This window comes from Xyrauchen texanus, chromosome 3, assembly GCF_025860055.1.
Source record: "Xyrauchen texanus isolate HMW12.3.18 chromosome 3, RBS_HiC_50CHRs, whole genome shotgun sequence".
NCBI classification, from domain to species: domain Eukaryota; kingdom Metazoa; phylum Chordata; class Actinopteri; order Cypriniformes; family Catostomidae; genus Xyrauchen; species Xyrauchen texanus.
The window spans coordinates 6,000,561-6,028,541 of NC_068278.1; the positions used below are offsets into that span (position 1 = coordinate 6,000,561).

The 27,981-nt window shown below is 37.2% G+C and overlaps 3 protein-coding genes across 8 annotated transcripts in view; 1 reads left to right on the top strand and 2 right to left on the bottom strand.

Moving 5' to 3' along the window:
• zbtb20 (zinc finger and BTB domain containing 20) overlaps nt 1-14,505 on the bottom strand; it is a 114,775-nt gene extending 100,270 nt beyond the window's left edge. For all 3 annotated transcript variants that reach the window (XR_007969001.1, XM_052109733.1, XM_052109718.1), the window contains exon 1: nt 14,277-14,505. The gene's annotated coding sequence lies outside the window, so the exon portion shown is untranslated. The remainder of the gene's footprint in view (nt 1-14,276) is intronic.
• Nucleotides 14,506-16,143: 1,638 nt separating this feature from the next.
• Nucleotides 16,144-26,939, top strand: tex55 (testis expressed 55). Of its 4 annotated transcripts, none has more exons than XR_007967997.1 (4): nt 16,144-16,324; nt 16,444-16,604; nt 16,865-16,947; nt 26,828-26,939. XR_007967997.1 is itself a non-coding variant. In XM_052096718.1 (4 exons), the coding sequence occupies exons 2-4, from the start codon at nt 16,467-16,469 to the stop codon at nt 26,861-26,863; spliced, it is 237 nt and encodes a 78-aa protein (XP_051952678.1). In that variant the 5' UTR covers nt 16,144-16,324; nt 16,444-16,466; the 3' UTR covers nt 26,864-26,939. The 4 variants fall into 4 exon arrangements, 2 of the variants coding, with proteins under 2 accessions (XP_051952678.1, XP_051952670.1); XR_007967996.1 differs by lacking the exon at nt 26,828-26,939 and adding an exon at nt 18,708-19,645; XM_052096718.1 differs by having other exon boundaries at nt 16,885-16,947.
• arhgap31 (Rho GTPase activating protein 31) overlaps nt 19,798-27,981 on the bottom strand; it is a 60,462-nt gene continuing 52,278 nt past the window's right edge. The window contains exons 10-12 of the mRNA XM_052096675.1: nt 26,738-27,544; nt 25,462-25,625; nt 19,798-24,381 (exon numbers count right to left, since the gene is read on the bottom strand). Coding sequence (XP_051952635.1) covers nt 22,141-24,381; nt 25,462-25,625; nt 26,738-27,544 — 3,212 coding nt within the window. The 3' untranslated portion in view covers nt 19,798-22,140. The remainder of the gene's footprint in view (nt 24,382-25,461; nt 25,626-26,737; nt 27,545-27,981) is intronic.

The window sequence follows — 27,981 nt, forward strand, 5'->3', positions numbered from 1 at the left end:
GAGAACCATTTGCCCTTCTGCCAAATTTTGTCTTGGCAACAGGTACGTTCACCTATACACAGAGTTTTCAAGGCTGTGCCTACTTCAAAACCTTTAAAATGTTGCTTTAGTTCTGCAGCTGTCCTCTTTAAGCTGGCCCAGTTCATACATACTCATAAAAATGTCAGTACTCTTTCCAAAATGGCCACATAATACAGAGTAGGATAAACAACACCTGGATGGAGACACTGCTTTAATGTGAAGCTTGTTCCTTCTCTTCTAAACTAGACACAAGTCACAGACAAATGTCCTTAAAACTGCAGGGACACAAACAACATCAACCAATCCTGTTTAATGCCTGGGTTTCAGCGGGAAAGAAAGAATACTGCCTTTATAATATTTACGTAAATCGTGGTGCACAATCATGACAATTACAACTTGCACGAGCGTCATTTCTTAATTCTTCACAGCAGCAGAAATCTTCCACAATTTAAATAAATATCCATAATTTAGTTGTATATCTAAAAAAATAAAGACTTTAACCTTACTTAATTAATTGTAGAAAGTTTTTATAAGTAATTTAATGTCTTTCAGTTTCATTGAGCTAACATAATTTTGTTGGATTAGGTCAAACCAAATGTACTACACAATGTACAAAAACAATGTACTAAAGAATGACTTGGGAGCCATTGGCTCCTAACTGAAACATCAAGGAGCCAAATGGCCGTTTTTAGTCACCAAATCCCAGAATTGCTCCATTTAGATTGCTGTTCAGAAACAAGACAGAAAGCTGAAGAAAATTAAGTCAACTGATAACCCATTCATCGAAGGTTTAATAAACAGAAGACAATGTTGAGAAGACAAGTGTGCATTCCCTTTTGTCTCAAATGTTTGCACCCCTTTCATAATTTATACAAATATAAGAGATAAAAGATTTTATTTATTTAGTACTGCCCTTCAGAATCTACATTACATGAGATATATATATATATATATATATATATATATATATATATATATATATATATATATATATATATATATATATATAATTGTTTAAAATATATCCTTAGTCTTTTTACGTTACCAGATAGCTCAGACACAGAGATTACAAGAGTGCAAATTCAGTTTATTATGCTACTCCAATGCCAGTCAATCATTACCAGAAGGAGGTAAAAAGTGGTAAAAAAAATATGAGACTTTTAATTATAAAAGAAGCCCAAGACGTTGACTACCACCCCTGGAGTCGCGAGTTCGAATCCAGGGCGTACTGATTGACTCCAGCCAGGTCACCAAATTGGCTCGATAGTTAGGGAGGGTAGATGCGTGGTGTGTGGATGCCATAGGGAATAGCGTGAAGCCTCCACACGCGCTACGTAGCTTTGACTACGTGATAAGATGCGTGGATTGACGATCTCATACGTGGAGGCAACTGAGATTCATCCTCCGCCACCCGGATTGAGGTGAGTCACTACGCCACAACGAGGACTTAGAGCACACTGGGAATTGGGCATTCCAAATTGGGAAGTGTAGAGCGGAGATGGGGTGGCAGGCTGGAACGACGTGAGCCCGGATCCCAATTAGCCTGATGGGGCGCGTGAGGGATAAAGGCAGCCATTGACAACAATTCGAGAGAGAGAGAATTACGGGCAGCTGCCCTGTATGTGTAAATGTGTGTGTCTTTTTATATAATTAAATATTATTTATATTATTAAGCCGGTTCTTGCCTTGTTTAAATGTTCAAATGCTTGAAATACACATGGGACTCTGTTCTTTTCGGGATATTCATGAAAAAGTAAAAAAAAAAAAAGATTTGTTCACAACTCTTTCGTACTGGGTTTGTTGTATAACAAGATGATATATGACGATATCATATGCCTATGAACACACAACCCGACTTTCGCCAATGGCGAGTAGATGATAAAATATTGTCACAATCAATTTTTAGTCTGGAGCCTTGTTAGGTGTTCATTAGGTTTGTCAAACTCAATTTACTAAGGTTTATTTAATACATTTTCTTATGTTGGTCCAACTCTAAATCTGGAAAACCTGGTTACAATGCGACTCGAAGTGATTATTAAACTGCAAAAGGCTGCTGTTCCTTTAAATAAATATGTAGTCTGTATGTCCCTCGCACTATTATACAAAGTGAATTAGCGCTCTGCTTGCTGTCATGTGCTACAAACAGAAATGTGATGCTCATAATGGTTTTTTCCATGTATGAGCCAATAAGCTTTAAAGGTATGAGCACTTTGTGTCTTTATGTCAGCACAACATCGGCTCCACACATTCACAAGCGCTCACAGTTGAAGCACGCAGCACATGTACACTATAAATCACATTAAATCCAAGATTTTGTGGTTAAATAATCTCACTTGGACATCACTTGATTTTAATTAATGCGCTGAATGTTTATGTATTGACATTTGAATGTCAGATGGTATAGGTTTTTGGTATCTGAGCCTTTAAACCCTTAACTTCAATTGTAAGAGCAATTTATTTCTAATTTTAAAGTAAAGGAGTGGTGAGTCGAAATACATTTTTATGGTAATCAACACTATGCCACAAATGCTGTTGATTGAGCTCAACTTTTATTGAACCCGGAATATTCCTTTAATAAATCTTTACATGTAATAGTAGCCTACATTATAAATTAACCATTAACCAAGATTAAAAAATGCAGTAGAAATTATAGTTAATGGTACCTAATGCATTAAGTAATGCTGACGTATAGAACTTTACCTCAAATTGTTACCGTTGAATTTAACGTATTACATCTCTAATGCTGTGTGTGCGCACGTTCTATGACAGTTGTTAAAGTGTGTCAAAAGCTCGAACCACTCTTCCCAGAAACATGATACATTATATATTTGTCCCACCAGATCCTCCACTGTTTTGTGTAGCATGCCACTGAATGTCTTGAAAAAAGTAGTCTTTGCCAGTAACATTAAAGACTTGTTAACTATGTGGAGTGGTACTGTGCTAAACAGCATTTGTTTTAACAGCCTTTGTCGATTTTGCATTCGTGCCACCATTTCTATTATGTGTCCGTTGCTACTTCTCAGATCTGAACAGTGAACACGTTTCGAGCTGCCCTTTTCTCCAAAATGGAAGACATTCTATCTCTGAGTGCTGTGCTCCAAAGCAGCTCCCTCCCTTGCGTTCGCTGGGCCCGTTTTATACAGCCCGGTTGTAAACAAATAAGAAGTAAACTTGGCCAAGCTCTGAGAACTCTTTGACTACCTCTGTTTTATTTTTTTCATTTCTCTTTTACAAACCATTTCCAGATATTTTCCTTTAGAAATGGCAGTGATCTCACTAAGACTTGTAGAAAACCATATGGTGCCGGGGTTAGCTGAGGACACCGAAGCACCTTGGCAAACACACAACTTCCCTATTAGAATCCAAGATACATTTTTCACATCAGTGAAATGCCTGTGTACTCGTTTATGTTTTTAAAGAGACAAGCTGAAAAGGTCCACGCAGTGTCCATGCATTATCTAATGCCTACAAAGTAAAATTTAAGAGAAAAGAACAAACAGACGGCTTTTATTTGCGTGTACAAAAACAAAGTCCTGCCTCTTTGCATTTGACAAGAACAGACCTTAGGAAAGCATGCTATGCTGTCTAGCAATAGTGTTTACATTAAACGTGACATAAAATAATATATTCTTAATTGTATCACCAAACTTTAATCAGCAATCCACATTAAGTGGGAAAAAAACAGTATAAAAGGTTCACCAAGTTAATGCTGCAACACATGACAATTATGTATGCAAAAGGGCGGGCAAATTATTTTGGCACACTCGGTGTGGAAAATCCCCATTGTACCAAACCAGCTCGTCTCTTAGAGGTAAATGTTACTAGTCTGCCAGGTGAGGTCTAAACCTGGCTGGCCAAAACTGGTTTTGCCTATGTGGGTGTGTGAATGAGATTTGTGACGCTGCCCTTATAGAAGTCATCTGAGGTGAATGATATACAGTGCATGATTTAAGAGCTTAGGCCAAACCACAAGGTTAGTACAGGGCATGTTAGAGAACACAAGGACGGCTCTTATACTAACATTAGTTTAAACTTAAAGAAGGCAAAAGACAAAGGGGTTTCAACTTTTTTCAACTATTACAAAAATATTGCATATGTTAAGACAATATTAAAGGAATATTCCAGGTTCAATACATGTTAATCTCAATCGGCAGTAGAGCTGAAATGATAATTACCAACGTTGACAATAAAACATTTTTGACAAAACTTTTGAATTTTGAAATTGGTCGAATCGTTTTTTTTTAATCTCCTTTAACATAACATGAGATCACATTAAAATCTAATGATGATGCGCCTGACTGACGAATGGAGGAATTACACAGCTCACAGTCTAGATGAACTTTCCAAACAGCTTCAGGTGATGTAGATCACAAAGTACAAGGGAATTATACAAAAATACAAAATAAGTAAATACAAAAGCACTCTCGTTGTGGAATAAGTGAAGCTGGAGCTGCCGCTCCACTGAAGCATTGAGCGTCTTTAAAGGAAACACCCCGGCATTACATCTTAAATGCAGTTATATAAATGCGTTAAAGCTTTATTCAAGTTCAAATATTATGGAAGCAGAGCATGTAAATAACTACAATCTCACTGGCATTTCTCTGTGCGGTCAACGCCTCTTCCAGGAATTGCGTGAATGTCCTGATCTAAGGGGGAGAGATTGAACCTGCATCCGGCTGATGCACACTCTGTCGCGGGGATGCTCATCCCTAAAGCGTGCATGCTTGCTGCAGCTAGATTATAACGTGATGGCTCGTGACTTATTGAATCATAATATATGTGTCACGGTGCATTTCTTATCGTGATGAAAATTGCCAATACGCAGCTTTATTAATAAGAGATTCGAGAGAGAACCAACAAAATACCAACCACTGCAACAAAATACGTTTTTGTTTTGGCTTGTTTTCCAATATAAATATCTAAAACTCCATTAAAACAATGTTCATTTACTTTAGCAGCTATACTGCAGAAGAAACAAATTGTTATCTGAAAATGTTATAAAAAAAAATACAATAATCACCAAATAGTCAAATAATCATTCACGTACTTATTAGATTAATCGATTATCAAAATATTTGTTAGTTAATCCCTAATCGGCAGCATTTGTGGCATAATGTTGATAGCTGCAAAACATTATTTCGATTTGACACTCCTTTTTTTTTTTTAAAGAAAACAAAAATCGTGGTTATAAGTGAGACACTTTCAATGGAAGGGAATGGGGCCAATCCGTAAAGGCTAAAATACTCACCGTTTCAAACGCATAGTTACATGACGTAAACAATGTTCTTTAACATAATATTAGTGTGATAAATCGCTTACTAACTTTTACTGTTTAAAGTTATATCAAATTTTACATCTTTGTTACCATGATGATGATGATAACGCAATAAAACCTGTAATTTTGGTAATTTAGTAATGCATTATTAAAAACATTGATTTAAACAACTTTTCAGCAAAAATTATACACAAAGGAACTATTGTAAGTGCTTTTAGAAAATTATTAGCTTCACATTTCTGCTTTTAAAATAGGAATGCACCGAAACCACTTTATCTCTTCCGATCAGATTCCGATATCTCAGTATCGGCCGATATCGATCCCATATCAGTGTTGTTGTTTTTTGGCATAAACAGTTTAGAATACATTAATGTGTGGAACTAATTGGGGGTAATCTTTAATATGTGAAGAAACACAAACCTCTAACTACACATTATTTCAATAAATGTATAGCCTATTAAGAAAAACTTTATTGTTAACTAGTATACTGGATAGTGGAGCAGCAAAATTAACATTAATTCCAGTCGTGCACCTTTAACTTTAAAAACCTCTGGCTTTGACCAGAACCGCTTGGTTTTGACATTCTGATTTCTGAACTCTCCAGGAAATCCTGTATGTGTCTGTTTGTAAGCAAAGTCACAGTAGTTTAATTCGCTTCTTATTCTAATTCTGGTAAACATTTTCCTCCGGTGCAGTTCTAAATGCTTATTATAAGTGAACCGAACTATTGAGTATCTACGTCTGATAAGTTGTTCGTGAGTGCTACTTACGAACCGCGGGAAGGCAATAAATAGCTGTGTGTGTGTGTGTCTGTCAACAGAGCAGCGCCATTCACTATGCGCTATGTGCATTTTATATATTTACTTAATAAACACAGACTTTTGTGATTCACAGAGCTATCCCACATCTTCAAATGGCTTTAAATAAAATGCATGAGTGTATATGAACTACTTTATTGGTGTTTTTATGGTTCTTTTATACCATTTTTGGAGCTTGACAGTAACGAACATGACTAACACACAGACCGATATCCGATCTGTTTATAAACATCGGAGCCAATACCGATCCAGCTATCGGATCGGTGCATCCCTACTTTAAACCCTCCAAATATTGGCCACATTCACTTCCATCATAGAGCCTCACTGTAACCTCGATTTTTGCTTTTTTTTTAAAGAAAAGGAGGGATAAGTAAAAATAATTTTTGTGGTAATATATACAAAATCGATTGATCTTAATATCGATTGAGCTTTAATTGTGTTAAACTCCAAATATTTTTTTAAATGAATAAATATTAAGTCATTATTCACTCACACTCATGTCATTCAAAATTACTGTACATCATTCTACAAAAGTAGAAATGTTAAAGAATGCACTGGCCATTATTTTTCGTACAATAAAAGTGAATGGGGAATCGAGGTGTTGAGCTCCAAATGGAAAAAACAACACCATTAAGTATCACTGTGATGAAGAGGAGGGCGTGGCCTGTCTATGATGGAGCACCAATGCAGCCGCACTGCACATTTGTTTATGTTGGTTTGAAGTTTACCATTAAACTCTATGTTTACTGTTCAGCTGGTACCCGCCTCCTTCTTGGCCATCCTGAACATGATTCAGTGGTGAATCATCCGCCAGGGGAGAACCGGAGGAACCGCGGCCATATGCCGAGAAGGGGAGGAGCGGTTCCATCCACCAGGGGTCGGAGGAGCGGTTGAGGACCGGGCTACAGTGTGTCCTGGAGCCAGCGATTCATTTCTTGTCTCTCTCCTCTCTCTCTCTGTGTCTTCGCTCACCCTTTCCCTCTTCCCACGCTTCCCCTCGTCTCAAAGAGGAGGGTGTGGCCAGGCCGTGCACCATGATCAGCTGATCTGCGGGAGAGCGAGATAAAGGGGCTGCCGCAGACCCCGGTTCGAGAGAGATGCACGTGGCCGCACTGCAAGTTTGTTTATGTTGAATAGGTTTACAATTAAACTTTATGTTTACTGTTCACTGTTACCCGCTTCCTCCTTGCCCATACTGAAAATGTTACAATCATAAAAGTAGTCCATATGACTCAAGTGCTATATTTCAAGTCTTCTGAAGGAGCAATAAAATAGTGTTGATGAATGGATCGAAATTTAACGATCTTAAAAATCGACTTAACTTTCAGTCTTTTCATCACACAAACGTATACTGAACTTATACACAAACCTATTCTGAAAACACAAAATACAGTGCATAAGTCGTATGGACTTATTTTATATAATTTTCCCCCTGTCATTTTGGAGCTTGATAGCCTGATTCCCTTTTTACTTTCATATATGGAAAAAAGTAGCCAGGCCATTCTTCATCATACCTCCTTTTGTGTTCCACAGAGGTCAGTCAGTCATACAGATCTGCTGGAACAACATTAGGGTGAGTAAATGATGACATAATGTTCATTACTGGATGAACTATCCCTTTAAGAATTCTATTTTAACCCTACAAGCTGTTACAGAAAGCACTCCACAGTCACAGCCACATCTACAGTCACAGCCATGGTGGGAAATGATGTGACTACCACCAAAACATTGTGGAATAAAATTAAAATAATAATTTTCATAGGCATGAACCTAAAATAAAATTAAAATAAAATAAAAACAACACCAAACTGAGAAGACATCAAAGATCTAGTTTCTTGGTTAATAATCCAAGCAATTTGGTGAGTCCAACCAGCCCCATATTCTTGAAACTAGTTTAAAAATGTAAAAAAAGAATTCACTCATCAAGAATAACCCCATGTTCAATGAAAAAAGAATATAATTTTTTCTTCTAAGATAAAGCCTTAGGGTAAGATATGGAATGTTCAGCTCAATTAGGAAAAGTGGATAGCTCACTAATTCTGATAGATCTCTCAGATTCAATTGTCAAGTAACTACGTTGCAAGGGGGGCATAACCCAATTATGAACCAATTGCAAACGTTTTCTACTTTCTCAAGGGCTAACACAAACATTTGATAGCAACAGTTCTAACATAAGTGCGAAAAGCAAATTGCTACTGTATTTGGGGGTTTGGTTAAGCCGCCTCCTCTCTTGAATGAGACTGCTGTTTGTCCCCACCTTTTATCTCCTAAGAAATCCCATTGGATATCTCTCTAACAGCGTCACTTATAGCCAAGTCAGACCTGCCACTACAATGATTTTCACATGCAATATGGACGTAAAGAAAAACTAAGAAATTGGTGCATTCTACATACATGCATAATTGCTGGACATTGTTACCATGCTTTCTCTCTGTCTAATTTTCTCTTTGGGGGGTTTTGATGTAGAATTGTAAGAGAAACATATATAATATAATCATGTAAATACATTTTAAAATCCTTAAAGACTCCATGAAATGAAATTTGGAGTTTTGTGTCTTTTAGTCCATGTCTGTTAGCTTTGATGTGATCTTAATGCTAGTCTACTTCTAAATAAACAAAATAATAAATTGACAAAATTAGCTTTTACCAGATATAAGAATTTAAAATGTACTAAATTCTAATAGTCTATTGACTAAGGGAAGAGCCATTTGAAGGGTCCCACTCCAACTTAGGAAATAAAATAGGAAATACATCAACACTGGAAAGAAATCGGCACTCAACAAGCAATTTCATTAGGTATCTATAGCCACAATTCTTTCCTCAAGTTCTCTCATGTTATGATTTATAAATTCTTAGACTTTAGTTTTTATTAGGGCTGTAGATTTAACACGTTAATTCTGTGCGATTAATTCTCCAAAAAAATAACGCAATAAAATAATTTACGCAATGAATCATGTCCCCGGACAGTACTAAGGAATATTCCTTCCATATAAGCAATTCAAGCATGGAGTACCAACTCTTTTATTCAGGCGGCAATAAGCAAATCTCTATATACAGAAAGAGAAAAAACCACACTTACCGAGAGCAGACAACACAATTTTCTACGTTTCAGACTTCGTTTAACTTGACACAGCAACCTAAAAACGGCATGTTTATGATGCAACGCAACTGAGATGCTCCAAAAGTGCCCATCTGATGCAGGTGTACATTGAAGCGTCCTTAGACAGGCCCTTATAATAAATCTCAGACTGATTTTTGTGTCTTTATTTGCGTGCCAAGATAATGTAACACATTTGAATTATCTGTATTATTATTATTTAAATATGACAATTTATAATTATTTAATCTTTATATATTGAATTATTGTTATTTGAGGGGATTTCTCAGCAAATATTTATGCATGCAATTAACTGCGATTAATTAATCAGCATACCGTGTACTTTTTTATCGATCGACAGCCCTAGTTTTTTATTGATAATAGTAAATTTAATTTATCTTGGAAAATGAAGAGAACCCGATTTATATAAAAAAACATTAGGGCAAAATGACTGCTCATACTGGTTAGGACCAGAACAGCTTCTAAATCTTCTGAAACAAGACTTTTAATTAAAACCCCAGAATCTGTATTGTTTCAAATTAAAACAGAATACCAGCTGAATTAACATTGTAGGGGTGGGTGGGCTGATGTTGTTGACTATCTTATGGTCAAGGACTTCTAATAATCATACAACCAAGCAAACAGACACAATATAGTATGATCATTATGGTATTAAATATCATAACATATACCAGGTTAATGTGATCTTCCATGAGCTTTTTGGTGTTGCAACTACATCATGATAATAGCAAGGCCGAAACGACAAATGTCTATAATACATGAAACATTATCTTCCCATATTAGTACTGTCACCTTATAATGCTACATTCCATAAGCATTAAAGCTATTTGAAGTCTGTGCGAGGAGCATGCCAGTGCAATGGAAAAAAGGAACCACAGTGTAACTCCAGATTTAACATTTCTCAGTTCCTGCCAGTATTTGCTGTAATGAATACTGTTAGCATATATGCGGTGTGTAGAGATGAATACTGATATATTTATAATAAGTTTGTTTATGATGTATAGCTGGTGTCAGTTCTGCATATAGGAAATTTAGTAAATCTAGAAATATATATTTGGTTGTTTTATACCCTCCTTCTCACGTGTGGACCACTGTAAGAATTTCAGCGATCTTCGTACACACTTGGACATTATGGTCTTTAAAATATAACAATAGGGCCTATGTGTTGCAATAATAAACTGCATTTTCAGATCATTGAGATTCTTCAATGAGGAATTAACAGACTCTGACCTTGACATTTAATTACATTAGTGAAGGTCATCATTCAAACTTGTGAGATTAGTTATCCTGTAATCTGATTTAGTTACCTCTGATCTAAGATAAGGCAAAGAAAATAACTCCGTAAACAATGCTATAGAGCCAGGGTATTCAAGCAGGGGTAACATATAAACATATAAAATGTTATTAAAAATATGAAAATATTCTGTAAATTTAAAAAAAAAAAAAAAACGCTTTTATTTTGGGGGTCTCTGGGTCGACTGAGAGTCTGGATGGGGGTCCCTGGGTTGGAAAAGGTTGAAAACTCCTGCTATAAAGTACCGTTCTGAATATTACTAGTAGTCCCACCCACAAGACAAATCTTACAAAAAGTCTTGCAAAATGAATAAAAAAAATGTTTTACACTAAACTGGCTTTCACTTTTATATGTCTATGCTCTGGCACATGCAAGTTATGTTTGAAGCACTAACTGGGTTTGATGTTTCCAAAATAAACACCACACAATGCCTCCTTTTGATCTCCGATTTCGAATATTCCTAAGATCATGATTTATTTGTAGTCTTTTGATCACATTAATCATTGTCATCTCTCCTAAAATAGACAAAAGATACGTTGAACATATTGAAAAACTACCAAACAGGACTAGCAATTTAAATGTATCCTTATATTACAGCAGTCTTCTTGCAAGTCTGTATGTATTAATAATCAATCTTTCACTCAAGCAAAAACCAAAATATGCACAGAAAATACACCACTTTGTTACATTAAAAAACATCCATGCAAATTTTTTTAATGTTCAAGTATACTCCTGACTTGACTCCTATTTAGTCAATGGGCTGATCATTATATACTGTATAGACATCAATCTAAAGACACCTCAGAACAATAATCACACTATCAACAAATGACATTACTAAACACATTGCCAATGATGCAAATCTTTAGCACAGAGAAAGTAGCAAAACGGCTTGTCTTGAAAAATTACCCTAAAACATTGAAACTGTACATTGGTGAAAGTTACTACAGAAACAATACATTTCAAGAGTGTTTTTATTTGTATTATTAATAATACCGTAATATTTTAATAAGGAACATACTGTAAAGCCACCCAAGATGAATGATAGGCCTATCACATAAAATTCCCATGTAGGCTACATATGTCTGTATCTATACAGATGTCAAACGTGCATAAGTGAGTGTCATATACAGTAATTGACATACAACTAGCCTCATTACAGAAATAATCAAAACAATCTCATTTAGAAAACTATGTGGTGCATTAACGTGTGAAAAATAAATCTTAAAGAAACAGGGTATGTAGGAATATCTATAGGCTACTGCGTCTGTTGAGAATTTCAGAATGAGTATTTGTATCACATATATAGTCCTATTATTAGAAAAAAATAAAAGTTTATTATAAGCATAGTAACCTACAGTTCATGTATAGAATACAGCAACATACCAGTCGCTAAAACCGACAACACACAATCTACTCAGCCAAGGCCTGCCTCCCCATTCCAACTACTATCTGAATAGAACAAAAACCTAATTTGTCAAAAGTAGAGACTCGTTGACTCAATATTACCTGCAAACGCACAAAGAATTTTACCAATGCATTCCATGAAAAGGAGGCTGGTATCTACTAAAAATTATAGCTATAGTTTATAGCTTATAATTTATATTTTGGCACAAATATATATATTTGGAATACTATAAGAGGCAAAAAACAATGACTGAAAAATGCTTTTATATTTAATAGTGATTTACAGTAAGACATTCCCCTCAGCTAACCACTTCAAAAGTGTCTGCATCATAAAGTGGTAAAAAGAGAGATTAAACTTCTCATTGTGAACCTATTTAGCATAGATTGAAATGGGCTAAAGACACACAAAAAAAGTGTTTAATCAGAGTTTATTCTCCATTGCGGAATGCTCGAGATGGCAACAAATATATTAGGGAAGTGTAGTATCACACAGGGTTAAGACCAAGGATGTGATTTACAAGTACAGGACACTAAAATCGCGTTATTTGATCAAACACTGACTTTCATTCCATATACGGCAGCACTTTATTTCTGAATCAAGCTTGACCGTTAAAATTCAAACTCTCGTGTTTTATCAATACGTTTAAAGGTGCAGTCAATAACGCGGCTCTGTGATTGGCAGGTGAGCAAACCAAAAACCCAAGTAGCCTATGAACAAACTAACCATCTCAAACGCTGATCATTCAAATTCAACTATTAAAGTGTGAAGTCGTATCCTTTTTATCCAGCTCGATTCTTTCATTTAAAACCATCCAATAATAAAAGTAGCCAAAATCGCAATAGCGTCTCCCCACATAAATGTCAACCTTAGCGTGTCATTTGCTATAAATAAACCGATTATATAAGACGGGCATTTTATAATACATCATCGGGAGGCAGAGGGTAAAGGGTAAATTGATGAAAAGGCGACTGGGGTGTTTGTTCCACTTCTGGCCAATGTCATGGTTCTCATACCCGCCGTCTCATCCTACACAAAGATAACAATGCAATCGGCGCTGAGATCGGACCTCAGCTCGAAGGCCCCGTTGCCTCCAAAGAAATTAAGACGAGCTGTTCAATGTTTCGGCAGATGAAGTTTCTGCTGTTGAAAATGGCCGAGTGTTTCGTTTGTTTGCTTTTTGTGCCAAAAATGCGTGCGTTTTTAGACAACACGCTGGCACTTCACAACACGGAGTCAAAAAGAGGTCATTCAGAAAGTAAAAGCCTTAGAATTCGGAGCAGAGAAGCTTCGTTTATCTTTTGTAACTGAAACTACATTTCGGGTTCTTAACGCACTTGGAAGGACGACTACAATTTCGGCCACTTCTTTAAGCTGCGTATCCTAATTTAATGATGACAAATAACGGACGTGGTAAAGCGCCAGATACACTCCCTACAAAACTCACTAGCCTACTTTCGGACGGAATTTGTCCGAGCTGCTAACAACAAAGACGCAAAACTACAACATTCGAAACAATTATGTTTGCCTCAGTTAGCTTGAGACCAAAGGCTAGCGTACATCTACCGGGGGCAATAAAATATTAGCAACAGCCCGGGAAATAACTGTGTTCAGATAAGCGAGTGAAATTTTGAAAACATGGCTTCTATCTCATGTGTTCCTGAAATTGAACAGGACATTTTATATGAACCGCTCACGGCCTTTAATCTGCTATACATGACAGTTAACACACGATTAGAGCGATATTACTCCATCAAATATTTTGGTCGTATGCACTGTAGGAAAGTCCATATAGCCTCTCTTGAGTCGTAATTGTGCTGGTCGTGTCATGGTTCAGTGTTGTTGTACGGTTAACATTTCGTAGATTATTAAATATAGGCTAAATAGTTAAATAATCATATTAATAAAACTACAGCCAAAGTCGTCCCAAGCCGACAACTCAAACTATTGGAAAATGAGCGCTAAAGCGAGGAATAATGTGGTAATTTTACCTGAGACGTCACTTCAGACAAGCACGCGTCTTTTTTGTTTAACTCCGGACAAACGTTGGATGATTTGAGAGGATTCAAATCCCTCAAAGCTAGCGAATCATATAATCCCATGTGACAGTTCCCTAAACAACCAAATGCAATTGAATTAAGTTTCCTATATCCTACTCTTTGGAATTTATGTCTGAAATATTGATAAAAAGGGCTACGTTTAAACTAATGGTATATGTTGACGTTTTTTTCCCCCTTCTTCTTCGCCTCATATTAGGGGAATAACTGCTATTACACTTCTTATAAATAGCCTAACATAAATAGTATAAGCACCCTCCCTCTCCCTTCCCTCTCGTTATTTCTTACCTGCTGCTCTAAAGGTCTTTCTTCTCCAGTGGCAACAGCGCTTCCCTTGTTTCCCCCGGTAAGGACTGGGTTTATTAATATTGTCCCTTACTTTGTTTCATTTCTCACTTCCATCTTCTTTCATCTCATCAATAAACACACGCTGCAGCCTACCTTCGGAGAGGACATCACGCAGCTCACTCGTGCCCTCCCATTTTTTCACTATTCGTCGAAGATTTTGGGCAGCCACGCCTTTCTACTGGCGATTGGAACGGAATGGACTTTCTTGAAGTACGTAGGTTGTGATATAAATCGTGCAACATGACTTTACCCCAATCGTTGAGCCGCACGCCCTCCCTTCCGCGCGGCGAGGAACCTTGAAACTGGCTCCATTGCGGCTCTGAAAGTGAAACTATTTTACCTTCAACCCAGTTGTTGTGTTTGAACCAGCATGGTTCATCCTCATCCTCAGTTTCTTAATTACTGGTCACTGTAGAAGCGCACGTGCAGGTTTCCGTTGAGTATTTAGATTCGCTCGCTGTGGTCCCTTTGAAGGCGTTTTTGTTATTACGCCTTGCCTCTCGAGCATGGAGAACATACGTAAACTAGCACACAATTAATGTTATATAGTGTTACGCGAATCAAACTCCCTGAAGTCCATCGTCCCATCCTCGATCAAAAGGGCAGACATCCGAGAATCCTGCATGTTGATCATTAATAGATAGCCTACTTTAGATTGGTTCAGGACGACGTCAATATATTTCTCAAATGTATATCTTGCCCCACATTGGATGAGGCCGCTGCCCGTCAGCTTACGGACCAACAAGCTAGATTGCCCGCCGTGCCTTTTACTTTCTACGCATTTATATTTTCCCATTTATTTATTTTTTAACGTCCCTAGCTGACCTCTAGAAAACGTAAGGAGAGCGCTGACGCTATAGCTGGCCAATCAGATCGTGAAAAGTGACACCGAAATTTTTTGTTCACCAATACGTTCACAGAGTCATTTGACTGACACAAAATAATGCAATAGTGGTTCACGAGTCCCTCTCTACCCCGAGTGGGCGCCCCCCCCCCCCAACTCCCTCCCGTCTAGACAATGACAGGTGTGTGTGCGCGCGCCGTCGACTCTAGACAAGAAATAATCAGCCTTCAAGCCTTAGTGATTTTTTATTTAGTTCACGCACCGGGTTTGACATATAAACGTAAATGCATTTTTAGCTACAGATAAAAATCATTTTAATACGTAGTTAATGAGATCATCACTAAAATCTTAAATCTTTGATCGTGCCTCAGTATTATGGTGGCGGAGATCAATAATAAAAGCATATCATGAATATTTTATGTCTGGATATAGTGATATTGGATGATTGGAGTAAAAGCGACATGCCGGTAACGGTTTCTTGCGGCCAAAGAGACGTTTATACCAACAATAAGCCAATTTTTGCGTATTTTTTATGTTGCCATAATGTCTACGGCCATAAGGGTTTTCGGCCTTTCCCCACGTAAATATTTCGTCACATGCAACAATCCCTCTCCTCCATTATATCATGCCACTTAGAATTAGCTTTCCTTGATAATGAGTCCCCCTGCCGGATATATGTATGAACAGCAACGTTTTTACTCCGTGGTTCACCGGGGGACACGCGCACCGTCTGCCCTACATAACATGCACCCATTGTAGGCCGAGGTGTCAGTTGAGGACGACTCGCAACCTAGAAACGGAGGCTTCGCCCCTTTTTTCCCTTTGTCAGTCGTATTGTAAACGTTGGCTAAGGGTCTTCTTATGTAAAAACTTAGTACGGAGCTGATAGTACGCCCCCCGCATTTTAAACAAACCGTGTCTTGCAGACCCCTCACGATTCTTAATAAAAGGCGCTGTCCCAGGCAACTGTTGTCTGTTCGCCCAATGACATCATCCAGTCTTTTGTAGACAGTTGCTAGGGGTTACTTGATGACATTTCAAGCGATGAAACAGTCCTGCCCTAGATATATTAGAGATACGTGGTCCCATTTCCGAATTAACGTATAAAAGGACTAAATAAGCTTCATTTTCATTTTGAACTAAGGTAATGTACATGATATGCTTTATTAACCAGTCTGACATTAAGTGAATGTTGAATATTTTAGTAATGATGCAAAGCGGAAGTGCACTTCGTGACTTAAACGTTGAATATGTTGTTATTAGTTCTACAACATAAAGTTTATGAGATGGCAGAGTCCGGTCTAGCAGAAAAAGTGCTTATCACCGAAAGTGCGGAGACTATTCGCCCTAGTCCAGTGTTCACGGATCCCTATGAACGCTCCGTGAAGTATATGGAGTCTCATAATATTCTTCAGATTTTTCAGGTAAGACAGAACAAAGCTGCAGCTACTGCTGAGATATTTTCGCACGATGAAAATGGTAGACAGTGATGGATAGTTCAGCACAAAATGGCGAAGGACAATTTAGAACACAGTTGCAAAATAACAGCAAAGTAAACAAAAACTTGTTTGTATTAAAATACATTGTCTGCATTACTTTAGTTTATTTCATTAAACGAAATACAGAAGACACATTTTGGCTTTTAAGGACAAGAATGGTTGTTCATTGTATTTTTCTTTCACAGTCTCCTTTGTCCTCTTTTAGGACATCACGGAGAAGCTGGTTTATGATAGGCCAGATGATCCACTTCAGTTCATGTTAGAACAGGTATTTTAATTTTTTATTAAATGATTGATCTTTTTGTATTTTCTTATATATATATTTGTTTCAGACAAGCAGAAACTAGAAGACTGTCTGTCTACAGTATATCCAAATATGTGTTAACCGAATTGTTACAATTTTCAAGAAAATGTTTTCATGACTCATGAAAATATATTTAGGTCAAATGTATGTAAAAAAAAAAAAAAAAAATATATATATATATATATATATATATATATATATATATATAGACCACTGCAAAATTATCATTTTTTCTGGATTTTCTAATTATAGATATGTATGTTTGTGTAAAATATTTTTTTTGTTTTATTCTATAAAAAAACAAATTATATATATATATATAGACCACTGCAAAATTATAATTTTCTCTGGATTTTCTAATTATAGATATGTGTTTGTGTACATTTTTTGTTTTGTTTTATTCTATAAAAAACTGACAACATTTCTCCAAAATTCCAATTACAAATATTGTCAATTAGAGCATTTATTTGCAGAAAATGACAACTAGTCAAAGTAACAAAAAAGATGCATTGATTTCAGACCTTGAATAATGCATAGAAAACACATTCATGTTCATTTAAACAACACCATATTAATGTTGTAAATTAGGAAGAGTTCAGAAATCAACATTTGTTGGAAATAACCCTGATTTAAAATCGCAGCTTTCATACATCTTGGTATGCTCTCTACCAGTCTTTCACATTGCTGTTGGGTGACTTTATGCCACTCCTTGTGCTAAAAAAACAAGCAGCTCGGCTTTGTTTGATGGCTTTTGGCCATCCATCTTCCACTTGATCACATTCCAGTGGTTTTCAATGGGGTTCAGGTTTGGATATTGGGCTGGCCAAGATAGGGTCTTGATCGGGTGGTCCTCCATCCACACTGTGATTGACATGACTGTGTGGCATGGAGCATTGTCCTGCTGGAAAAAACAATCCTCAGAGTTGGAGAACATTGTCAGAGCAGAAGGAAGCAAGTTTTCTTCTAGGGTAACCTTGTAAGTGCTTGATTCATGCATCCTTCACAAAGATGAATCTGCCCGATTCCAGCCTTGATGAAGCACCCCCAGATCATCACCGATCCTCCACCTGATCGTCTAATGGTTAGATGGAGAACCGGAGAGGCCTTCAAGCCACAGTGTCTTACATCCACTGTTTAAAAATGAATATGAATGTGTTTTCTTTCCATTCTTCAAGGTCTGAAATCACTGCATCTTATTGTGATTGTGACCAGATGCCATTTTCTGTAAATAAATGCTCCAAATGACAATATTTGAATTTGGAATTCGGAAGAAATTTTGTCAGTTCTTTATAGAATAAATAAAAAATGTTCATTTTACTCAAACACTTATCTATAAATAGTAAATCCAGAGAAACTGATAATTTTGGAGTGGTCTCTTAATTTTTTCCAGAGCTGTGTGTATATATATATATATATATATATATATATATATATATATATATATATATATATATATAGTTGAATCTTACTTGAAAGTTTGTCAGTGTGGTTGTATTGCGTTCACTTGTTTGCCCGACAGCTATATCAATACATATGATAATACTGGAATTTAAAACAGATAATTTTGAACTTTTTTGACACAAACCTTAATAGTTACTGAGATATAGCCCTTCCAATTTCCTGTGTGTAAACTAGCCTCAGTCTACCCTATAATATTAAGAAATTACATTTTTTAGTTGTGTGTGAACAATCACTAATCACTATTTACTAAAAAACTTTTGCAGGTACAAATGAAGATCAAAGTCCGAGATGATCCAAGTAATACATTTGTGGAATCATAATGAAAGTAACAATGGCTATGCAAGAAACTGAATTCAAGTTTGTACTCTCAATTATTTTCTTAATTGAGCTGTATTGGTTGCAGGTACTTCAGTGACTCAGTGAATTCTTGTTGTTTCCAAGCAACTGTCTTCAGAATTTCTTTTCTTGACAAAGTTAAACTTTCTTTTGTCTTGCTGCAATTTTAGATATTTGCATACATTTTCAGTGAAATTGTAACGTAGACTTAATAAAGAGTCAAAGAATTGATTCTTTTTAATGCATTTTCACTTGCAATTCTCAGATTTTATGGAGGAACTTCTAGCCTATACATTTTGCAAGTCTTTTCAAGAAAATTGCTTGCTGGACATTTCCACTTGCACAAAAGTAGCTGGCCTTTGCTCAGCTCAAATGTCCATCTTGAATTTTGGCTGCAGAAGTAAAGGAAGTCTTTGTTTATAGTCGGCTCTTCTTACAGTGTATTTCTGTAGTTATCTACCTTCCCTCTGGAGCAACATCTGGTGTTTCAAGACTGGCTTAGCAAATGCTTTCACTCCATTTTAAAATAAGTCTAAAAACACTGCTACAAAAGAATTGTCAAGGGTTCATTTCACTAGTGTTTCGGCAGATGCATTGGCAATGTCATGACAAGATTTTTTCCTTCACGTACTGTACGTTCTGTCTCAGTTTACGGCACTTAAATTACATCTCTAATTTATTACGACATTGCAATGATAACATTTGATTATTATTTCATATATAATTAGTTCTGACATTCTGCCATCAAAGCTGTCATGACATTTTGACTTTATTAAATAGTAGTACATTGTCTGTTTGACATCGCACTGTGTCTTCTTAGTTATTCTATATTTAAATAGTACCACATGTTTAAATACTAATGTATATATTGTAGACCTAATGGCACAGAACAATATGCAAATAGAAATGTAAGGCACAATAATAAAACATTGTATGGTGTCATTAAATAACCTTTCCAATAAATTAGTTTAAAATCAGTGTTAACCTGTATGTCAAAGAGTACACAAAACATATGAAGCAGTTTTTATTATTTTGTTTTGAAGGAATACATACAATAAATCCATTTTAATAATAATAATAAAAAAAGAGCAGATTATAAGGTTAGTGTTCTTTGGTTACAATTACTGACAACTTGCATGATCTTTTACCTTAGTCACTGCCTAGTTTCAAAATCCATCCCATCCTATTTTTTCATATATCTCTGCTAACCAAGTAACCAGGAGATGTGAAAATTCATGAGTATCTACTAAAAAGAAGAACAGAGAAAGAAATAATGTTTGAAATATTTAAGAACTTTGATCTTTAAACTATTTACCCTAAATATTTGTACAAATTGAGTTTTACTCTTTAGGGGTTTGAATACATTTCTTTATACATACAATACTGGAAATGGAGTATACAAAATGAAATGACAATACAAGACAATATTGAATAAATAAGTGTTTGATTGTTGGCTTTTGTACAATACAATTGTAATACTGTAGTTTTCCTTTCCCATTGGCTTGCTTGCTTGACACCTAATTTGATGATATTTTACTCTATATACTGTCAGAAAAGACAAATTGCAAAAATTTGACCTTTAGGGGTACAACAGCATGCCACTGGTGTAGTATACCCAAAGGATCACCCACTGTATCTTTTTACTCCTTGAGGTACTAATACTGTATGTATCCTTTAGGGACAGATCATGTACAAATACATTTTGAATGACATGAAAATCATACAATGACTTTACCTTTGATGGTAATGCCCTTTTTTCTGACAGTGTGCATGTCTCTGATTGTAAACATAATATGTTCCAAGCAAGGTAAAGTAGCAACAGACATGGGTAGGGAATGGGTCAATTAAATTGACCCACATGGGTAGGAAGTGGGTCAGTTAAATTGAGATATGCAAGTACAAACTGTACATACTAATATGCACCGAGGGTTCTCCTAAGGGCAGGATTGTTTTTTACAAATTAAGATAGGAAACTACACTGGCGGCCAAATGTTTGGAATAATGTACAGATTTTGCTGTTTCGTAAGGAAATTGATCATTTAATTCACCAAAGTAGCAATCATCTGATCAAAAAGTATAGTCAGGACATTACTGATGTAAAAAACTGCACCATCACGATTTGAAATAAGTCATTTTTGATCAAATCTAGACAGGCCCCATTTCCAGCAGCCATCACTCCAATACCTTATCCTTGAGTAATCATGCTAATTTTGTACTAGAAAATCAATTGCCATTATATCAAACACAGCTGAACGCTATTTGGTTTGTTAACATTGTCTTTGAATATGTGTTTGAGTTGCCACAGTATGCATGTCTTATGATCAATATAAGGTCAAAAATAGCACAAAAAAAAAGCTTTCTCGGGAAAGTCATCAGTCAATCATTGTTTTGAACAATGCTTGAAATTGCCAAAAAACTGAGGATTTCATACAAAGGTGTAGACTACAGTCTTCACAGACAAAGGACAACTGGCTCTAACAAGGACAGAAAGAGACGTGGAAGGCCCAGATACAACTAAACAAGACGATAAGTACATCAGAGCCTCAAGTTTGAGAAATAGATGCCTCACATGTCCTCAGCTGACAGCTTCATTGAATTCTACCCGCTCAACACCAGTTTCATGTACAATAGTAAAGAGAACACTTAGGAGTGCTGGCCTTATGGGAAGAATTACAAAGAAAAAGCCACCTTTGAAACAAAAAAAAAAGGTTAGTGTGTGCAAAGAAAAACAGACATTGGACAACAGATCATTGGAAAAGAGTGTTATGGATCTTAACCCCATTGAGTTTTTGTGGGATCATCAAGACTGTAAGGTGCATGAGAAGTGCCTGACAAGACAGCCACATCTATGGCAAGTGTAACAAGAAGTGTGAGTTGAAATGTCACCTGAGTATCTGGACAAACTGATAGCTAGAATGCCAAGGATCTACAAAGCTGTCATTGCTGCACATGGAAGATTTGTTTATAAGAACACTTTGAAGTAGTTTAAGAAGTTATGAACATATTTTTCAAATTGTTCAAATAATTTTTCACATAATTAATGTTCTGACTATACATTGTGATCAGTTGAATGCCACTTTGGAGGATTAAAGTACCAATTTCTATACATACAAGCAAAATCTGTACATTATTCCAAACATTTGGCTGCCAGTGTATTTTTTATATAAATCCTTAGCAGCAATATTTTACACAAAGCATAATAATTACAATTCTGCATTATCAGGATTAATGGCACCTTGATTTCCAAGCATCATTGTGTGTTCTGTTGAGAATATTGTAATAATGATACTAGGTTACATTTGATAACCCAAAGAATCACTAGACATCAAATGATGGACAAAAGTCAGTCATTTTAAAAGGTCACTCATTTTGCCTGTTACTTCTGTTGTCAAATATCATTGACCTCCGCTGTGGCTGGTAGAAGCAACTCGTTGAGGTCTCAAGCCTCTGGCCACTCTTCGGCAAAGTCATTTTATTACGCATAGTCACCCCCTCAGGAGATTTGAGATTTTCAGCAAGTTCATTTGCATAGACATCAAACGGTGATGATTCAGCTTTAATAGGAGATAGGACTAGTTTACCATCATCCCCTACTGGAGGATAGTCCATGATTGGAAATGGGGGGCTAAACAGGATGAGGCTTTGAGGCCTTGGACGGTTTCTGAAGGATGACCTTTGAAGCAGGGTCGACCGTTCAGGTCTAGGACGGTCCATAAATGTGTCCCCATTTGCAGATCGCTTCCGTCTCAATACTGGACGATTCGGGATTGATGTTGGTTTGCAGGTCTCACTTTCATTGTCCTTGAATGTTTGTCTTTGAACCCCTCTTTGCGGTTCATAAATTTCCTGCTCCTCTTTTGGATCTCGGACTTTCTGAAGGAGAGGTGCAGAACCTGCTTTTCCCAACTTGTTTTTGGCAGGTGTCTTTTCCGATGTACCTTTTTTGAATTGATCAGTTCTCCCCTCGGGTAAAGGATGAGGTATGTGGCTGTACTGGATTTTGGGTGGAATAACAGGCACAGCTTTAGCTTGGCAGGTTTTGATCATGAATGCAGTACGAACTGAAGACACACTTACTGGCGCAGAGTTGCGTCGCAAAGGTACCTGAGAACCACTCAGGAACTGCTCCAACTCTAGAGATGAACCACCATTCTTGACTTCAGGTGTTCCCCCTTCCTGTGCAATTAATTGTTGTGTACTTTTCAGATATTGACTATTAGATATATCTCTGACACCGATGTGTCCTAAATCAAGGTTTAGGGAGCATGGCCTGTGTTTGGGTATAATGCTTTCATTACTTCTTGCCACAATGCAGGACTCATGTGACGTCTGGCGATTATATTTCTGAGTGGAACAAGAGCGTTTCGGTTTTGCTTTGCCCATGTTTTGCAGTGCAGTGGTCTCATTTGGATCAATGGATGTCTTGAATACCTTGACCTGTGGAATCTTTAGTTGGCTGTGATCTTTGTCTTCAGTCCATTTGAGGTTACTACTGTCAAAAAGCTTTGTTATCTGTGCAAAACAAGGTACATCTTTGTCTTTATTTTTGTTGTCTGTTCGGAGGTCAGATTTATCAAGTTCACAGGCAGCTGTCACAGCAACATCTGTTTGAGATGATGTAAGGTCATTGCCCACAGCTGGTTCTTTAGCTTCAGCCACCTTGCTATTAGACAGGTGATCCACTTTTGGTTTACTAATAATTTTGCTCTGAATTTCTTGACATGGTGTATTCTCTCCCAGCGTGGATAAGAGATCCTCAGATTTTGGTGAGTGCAGAGGGCTGGTCACCCATTGCTTGGCAGTACACAAGTCCTCCCATGGTTCAACCTGATCCAACCTACCCAAATTACTTCCCCATCTGTCTGCATCATCTTGATACAAAATTTCCAAAGTGAGATGTTGTTCATTCAGACATGCTGAGAGTCTTTCCAAGCTTCTCTTGATTCCTCCTGTTAAGTCAAGTTTCCTAGTTTCATGCTGAACTGCCTCATTTTTCTTTTCCGAAATATCCTTCATTACCAGTGGTTTGTTTATGTCTGAGAGAAGAGCAGTGTGAACATCTGATTTTACATCACTGCTTGAATTAGATGTCAAGACACTTTTGGAAGTGTTGTCTTTGTTCGTACAATCTGGTCTTAGCTCTTCTTCACTGGAAGGCCATGGGTCTGCATCTTGGAGAATATCTGTTTCTTTCAGTTGGAAAAATGGGGAAAGTTGTAGATTGTTTGGTATTGCGTTGTGTGACTCATTGCTCTTTTGGTCATTCCTGTCAATATCCATGTAATTCCAGCCACCATCACATGACAACAGCCTTTCAGGGAAAGGCTTCACAATAGAATTAAACATAGTAGCACCAGACTGAACAAGCGTGAAGTCTTTGGTAAGGTCCAGAATGAGTCCCTTTGATGATATAGTGCTTGAGGGTAAACTACTTCTCCTTGCTTGAGCACTTGGCTTGAGAGTGTGCTCATTTCCAGTAATATTGGTGAAGCTGGGCTTCACTTGTTCATCTAGCATGTTTGTTTTAGTCTCAGTGACATTAACTGATATTAACTGAGTACTGATATTCTGATGTGTGCCAGATGATGATACCACAGTGTCCTGCAAACACAAAAAAGAAAAAAACAAGTGAGGGCTGATCAAGCCATGCTTTCCAACAATTATATTTCTATAAGCAGATTGTGCCGCAGCTTAGTAGAATAGATCAATAAGGTTGGGTAGAACTGAGTAGAACAGAATAATTAATGGTGCTTGCTTTAGCAATATCCCATTGACTTGGGAAAGTGATCATATTTAAAAACTAAAAACACCATAGCAACTCTATAGCAGCATTCCCCAGCCATTTTTCACCACCACAAGAAAATCGTAGAGACATAGGGGTTAGCTCTTTTGACTTGGGGTAGTATACTGAGGCCCTTGGTGGAACATTTTGGTATGAACTTTGCCACTACAAGCACAACTCACTCTTCCAATCAGAAAATGTACCAGTTTAGTTTATTACCACTAACTTTTCTTCATAGGCACATTTAAAATACAACTAGTCCTGCAGTCTTGTAAATGATTGCTAAGGCAAGCATCAATATTGCTACTGCTCACACTTAGGTTTTAAAAACAAAATACTAATACTGAAGGCCCAAGCCATATTTAGGGACCAGAATATAACAGACTTAAGGCCCGGGCATACTTAATATTTCCACATTCTGGAACGGATCGCGCCCAGCCGACCGCAATGCCTTTCTAAGTATACTTTTCTGACCATGAAAAAATAGGAATGCATTCGACACATGCGCACTACAACTGCCATTGATGTCTGCAATTTACGTCACACATACTTTGCAAGGAGCGATCCGCAACGCGGACACCCGTAGTATACTTTGGCCTTTACAATAGGGATGGGCTCTTTTGCAGCATCCCCAGAACACCCTAGCAACCACCTAACAATGCTCTAGCTACAACATAAAACACCATAGAAACTGCACAGCAACATGCTAAAAACCAATCAGAACTCATTAGCAAACACATAGCAACGCCTTGGCAACCATCCACAACATCCTAGCGATGTGTTTTGTATAGTGAGTCTTGGGCAAATTGCAGTTGAACTTACAGTAAACTTAATTCTCAATAAAAGTGCAAGGGACAATTGAAAGATGGTCCATATGTTTTATTTGTTCAAAATCATACCAGCTTGTCCAATTTTGTAATATCTTGTGTTGATTTAGTTTCCAGTTCTTCCCCAGAAGACTGAGACTTTCCTTTGTAATCAATTATTGCTTTTGTCTCAGATGGCACCTGAGACTCAGAATTCTCCCCTCTGGCAATCAGCTCTCTCACTTCTGCATCCTTGCCTAAGAAAGTACAGAGAAATCAATGCCACAATCAGGATAATAATAATAAAAAACACCCTAACACAGTATGATTTAATTAGTTACAATTTTGTGTGTAATTTCTTTGTCACTATAGTTACCAATGGTAATTGCAAAAATAGTGTGTTTCCTGAACACTCCCCATAACTGTCAGTCCCAAACAGACAGTCTCACCTTAAACTATTGCCTTTGGTTCAGCCAGTGCTATTGTGTTGGGCATATGTTTCACAAAAGCATCGCTAGTCAACTATGGTCGCAAGTGCCAGCGTAACCAACAAACTAGAATGATTAGGTGTTTCCTGTAGTTCCAATGAACATTCACAAACAGCATTGCAAAGTTGTGTGGTTAGTACTACAGCTCCCCACCTGTGATTAGAAGCATTGTTTCTTGTTTGTGGTGTTGACGTCATTGCCTTGGCTGAGGCTTCTATATCTTTCATTCCATTTCTTTCATTCTATATTTTTAATTATGTCAAGATCTTTGACCTTATTTACATGCATTTAAGAAAATAGCTTATTCCAGGGTTTTTGCAGACAGTGGCATTTTAATATGTGAGGTAAATTCAAATGCCATTTTCCTTATGCCGACCCAGCGTATTATAATTAATGACAACTCTGTATTGCTAAACTAGCGTGTTTTGAATGACAAATGTGTTACTACGAGTTACAACGGTTTTGGGACACAGTTGTGGCTGGTTAGTTAATTTCTCTAATGACGCATCAATCTATGGTGGTTAAGTGGTAAATTGTGCCGGAAACGCACGGTCAGGATTCTCAAAAAGACAGAGCAATATTTTAATATCGTTAAAGTGCCAAACATTACACTGGGGTTTGGGGATAAGAATAAACATTTTAACATAATAAAAAAATTAACACATTTCACCTTAGAAATTATTGTTTAATAATTCAGTTAAATTAATTACTGTAATCAAATTGTAAAAGAAAATATTTTGATAAGAATTCATCTAATTAATTTATCTCTAAGTTATCTAATTTAGTTACTTCTAAATACAGAAATATAGTAATAATAACATAACTAAAATATACTTTATTGTTCACACATGTAATGTGTATTGACAATCATGCTCACGCACACTCTACAATGGTCATACTCTCTGTTGTCCCGAGAGTGATTGCATCAGTAATATCTCGTTCCCCAGTCTGAGTCTCCTCATTTTCCACAGGCAAAGAGCTACTGTATCTATAGATACTGCCTCTGATGCTGTCACCGAGTGGGTGGTCTCTGTACCTAGCACCCCCCAGTCCAATCTCCCAGTCTGTGAACCCAATGTTCCCACTGCTGCTACTGATGGGAATCCTGATTCCAGCACTGCTGAAACTGTCGCAGCGATGGGGTTCCAGAGGTCCAGCCTCTCTTGTGGGCTTGAAGATTCCCCCTAAACCCCTGTCCCGTTCTTTCCCTGGTGCCCTGCAGGGGGTGCTGTTAGAGTTAATAACGGCAGACACGCGCAGAGGAACAGACACGGCGAACGGCTCGGAAATATTGAGGGCCTTCCGTTGGTGCCGTGGCGAGGACTCCAGTGGAAACAGGCTGCCTGGAAAAGATGGTCTAGATGATCCATTATTGGCAGATCCAGAATACAACATCCGGCGGTTTTTAGGAGATGTGGGCTGGCAGCCGCTGCAGTCATCACCTTTGAAAACTTTCAACTGTTCTGGAAGAATCTTCTGCAAAGATGATGATGAAGCCAGAGATATGGAAGAGGCATTTGGTGCTCTATGATGTCCTTGACATCCTTCAGAAGCTGTATCCTGTTCAAACTCCCAATTTTGATCTTTATTGTTCAAGTTGTAGTTGATGTCTGAGCCCAGGGTTCGGGATTTTAGACTTGGGACAAAGATTCCATTGCTTCCTCCCGCAATGGGTAACTTGTTCTCATCTAAAGTGGAGTGAAATCAAAGACAACTATATTAGGATACCTGTGTGAAATGGGGAGCTAATCGAGCCAATTGGATTTTAAATAGAGACATCGCTCGTCATTTAACTTGAGAATGTGCAAGCGCTTTAACTTGACCATTCTGAAAAACATTTTTTTTTTCTATTTCTTTGCATGAAATGAGCTAAAGCAGCACCATTTATGATACCACTGTTGTGAGATTTTACTGTTTATTTTAAATATGTTATTTTATCGTAGGAGCTGTACTTGTATGCTGTTGTATCTATAGAAAATATCTGCCATGGAGTGATTTCAAGATGGCTGCCGAGTGGACTAAGGGCTGAAACATACTCTAGTACGTGAATGCAGACACATCTCGATTTCACGTGTCGTTGTATTCTGAATTGTGTCAGCAAAATTCATAACCCAACACTAGTGAG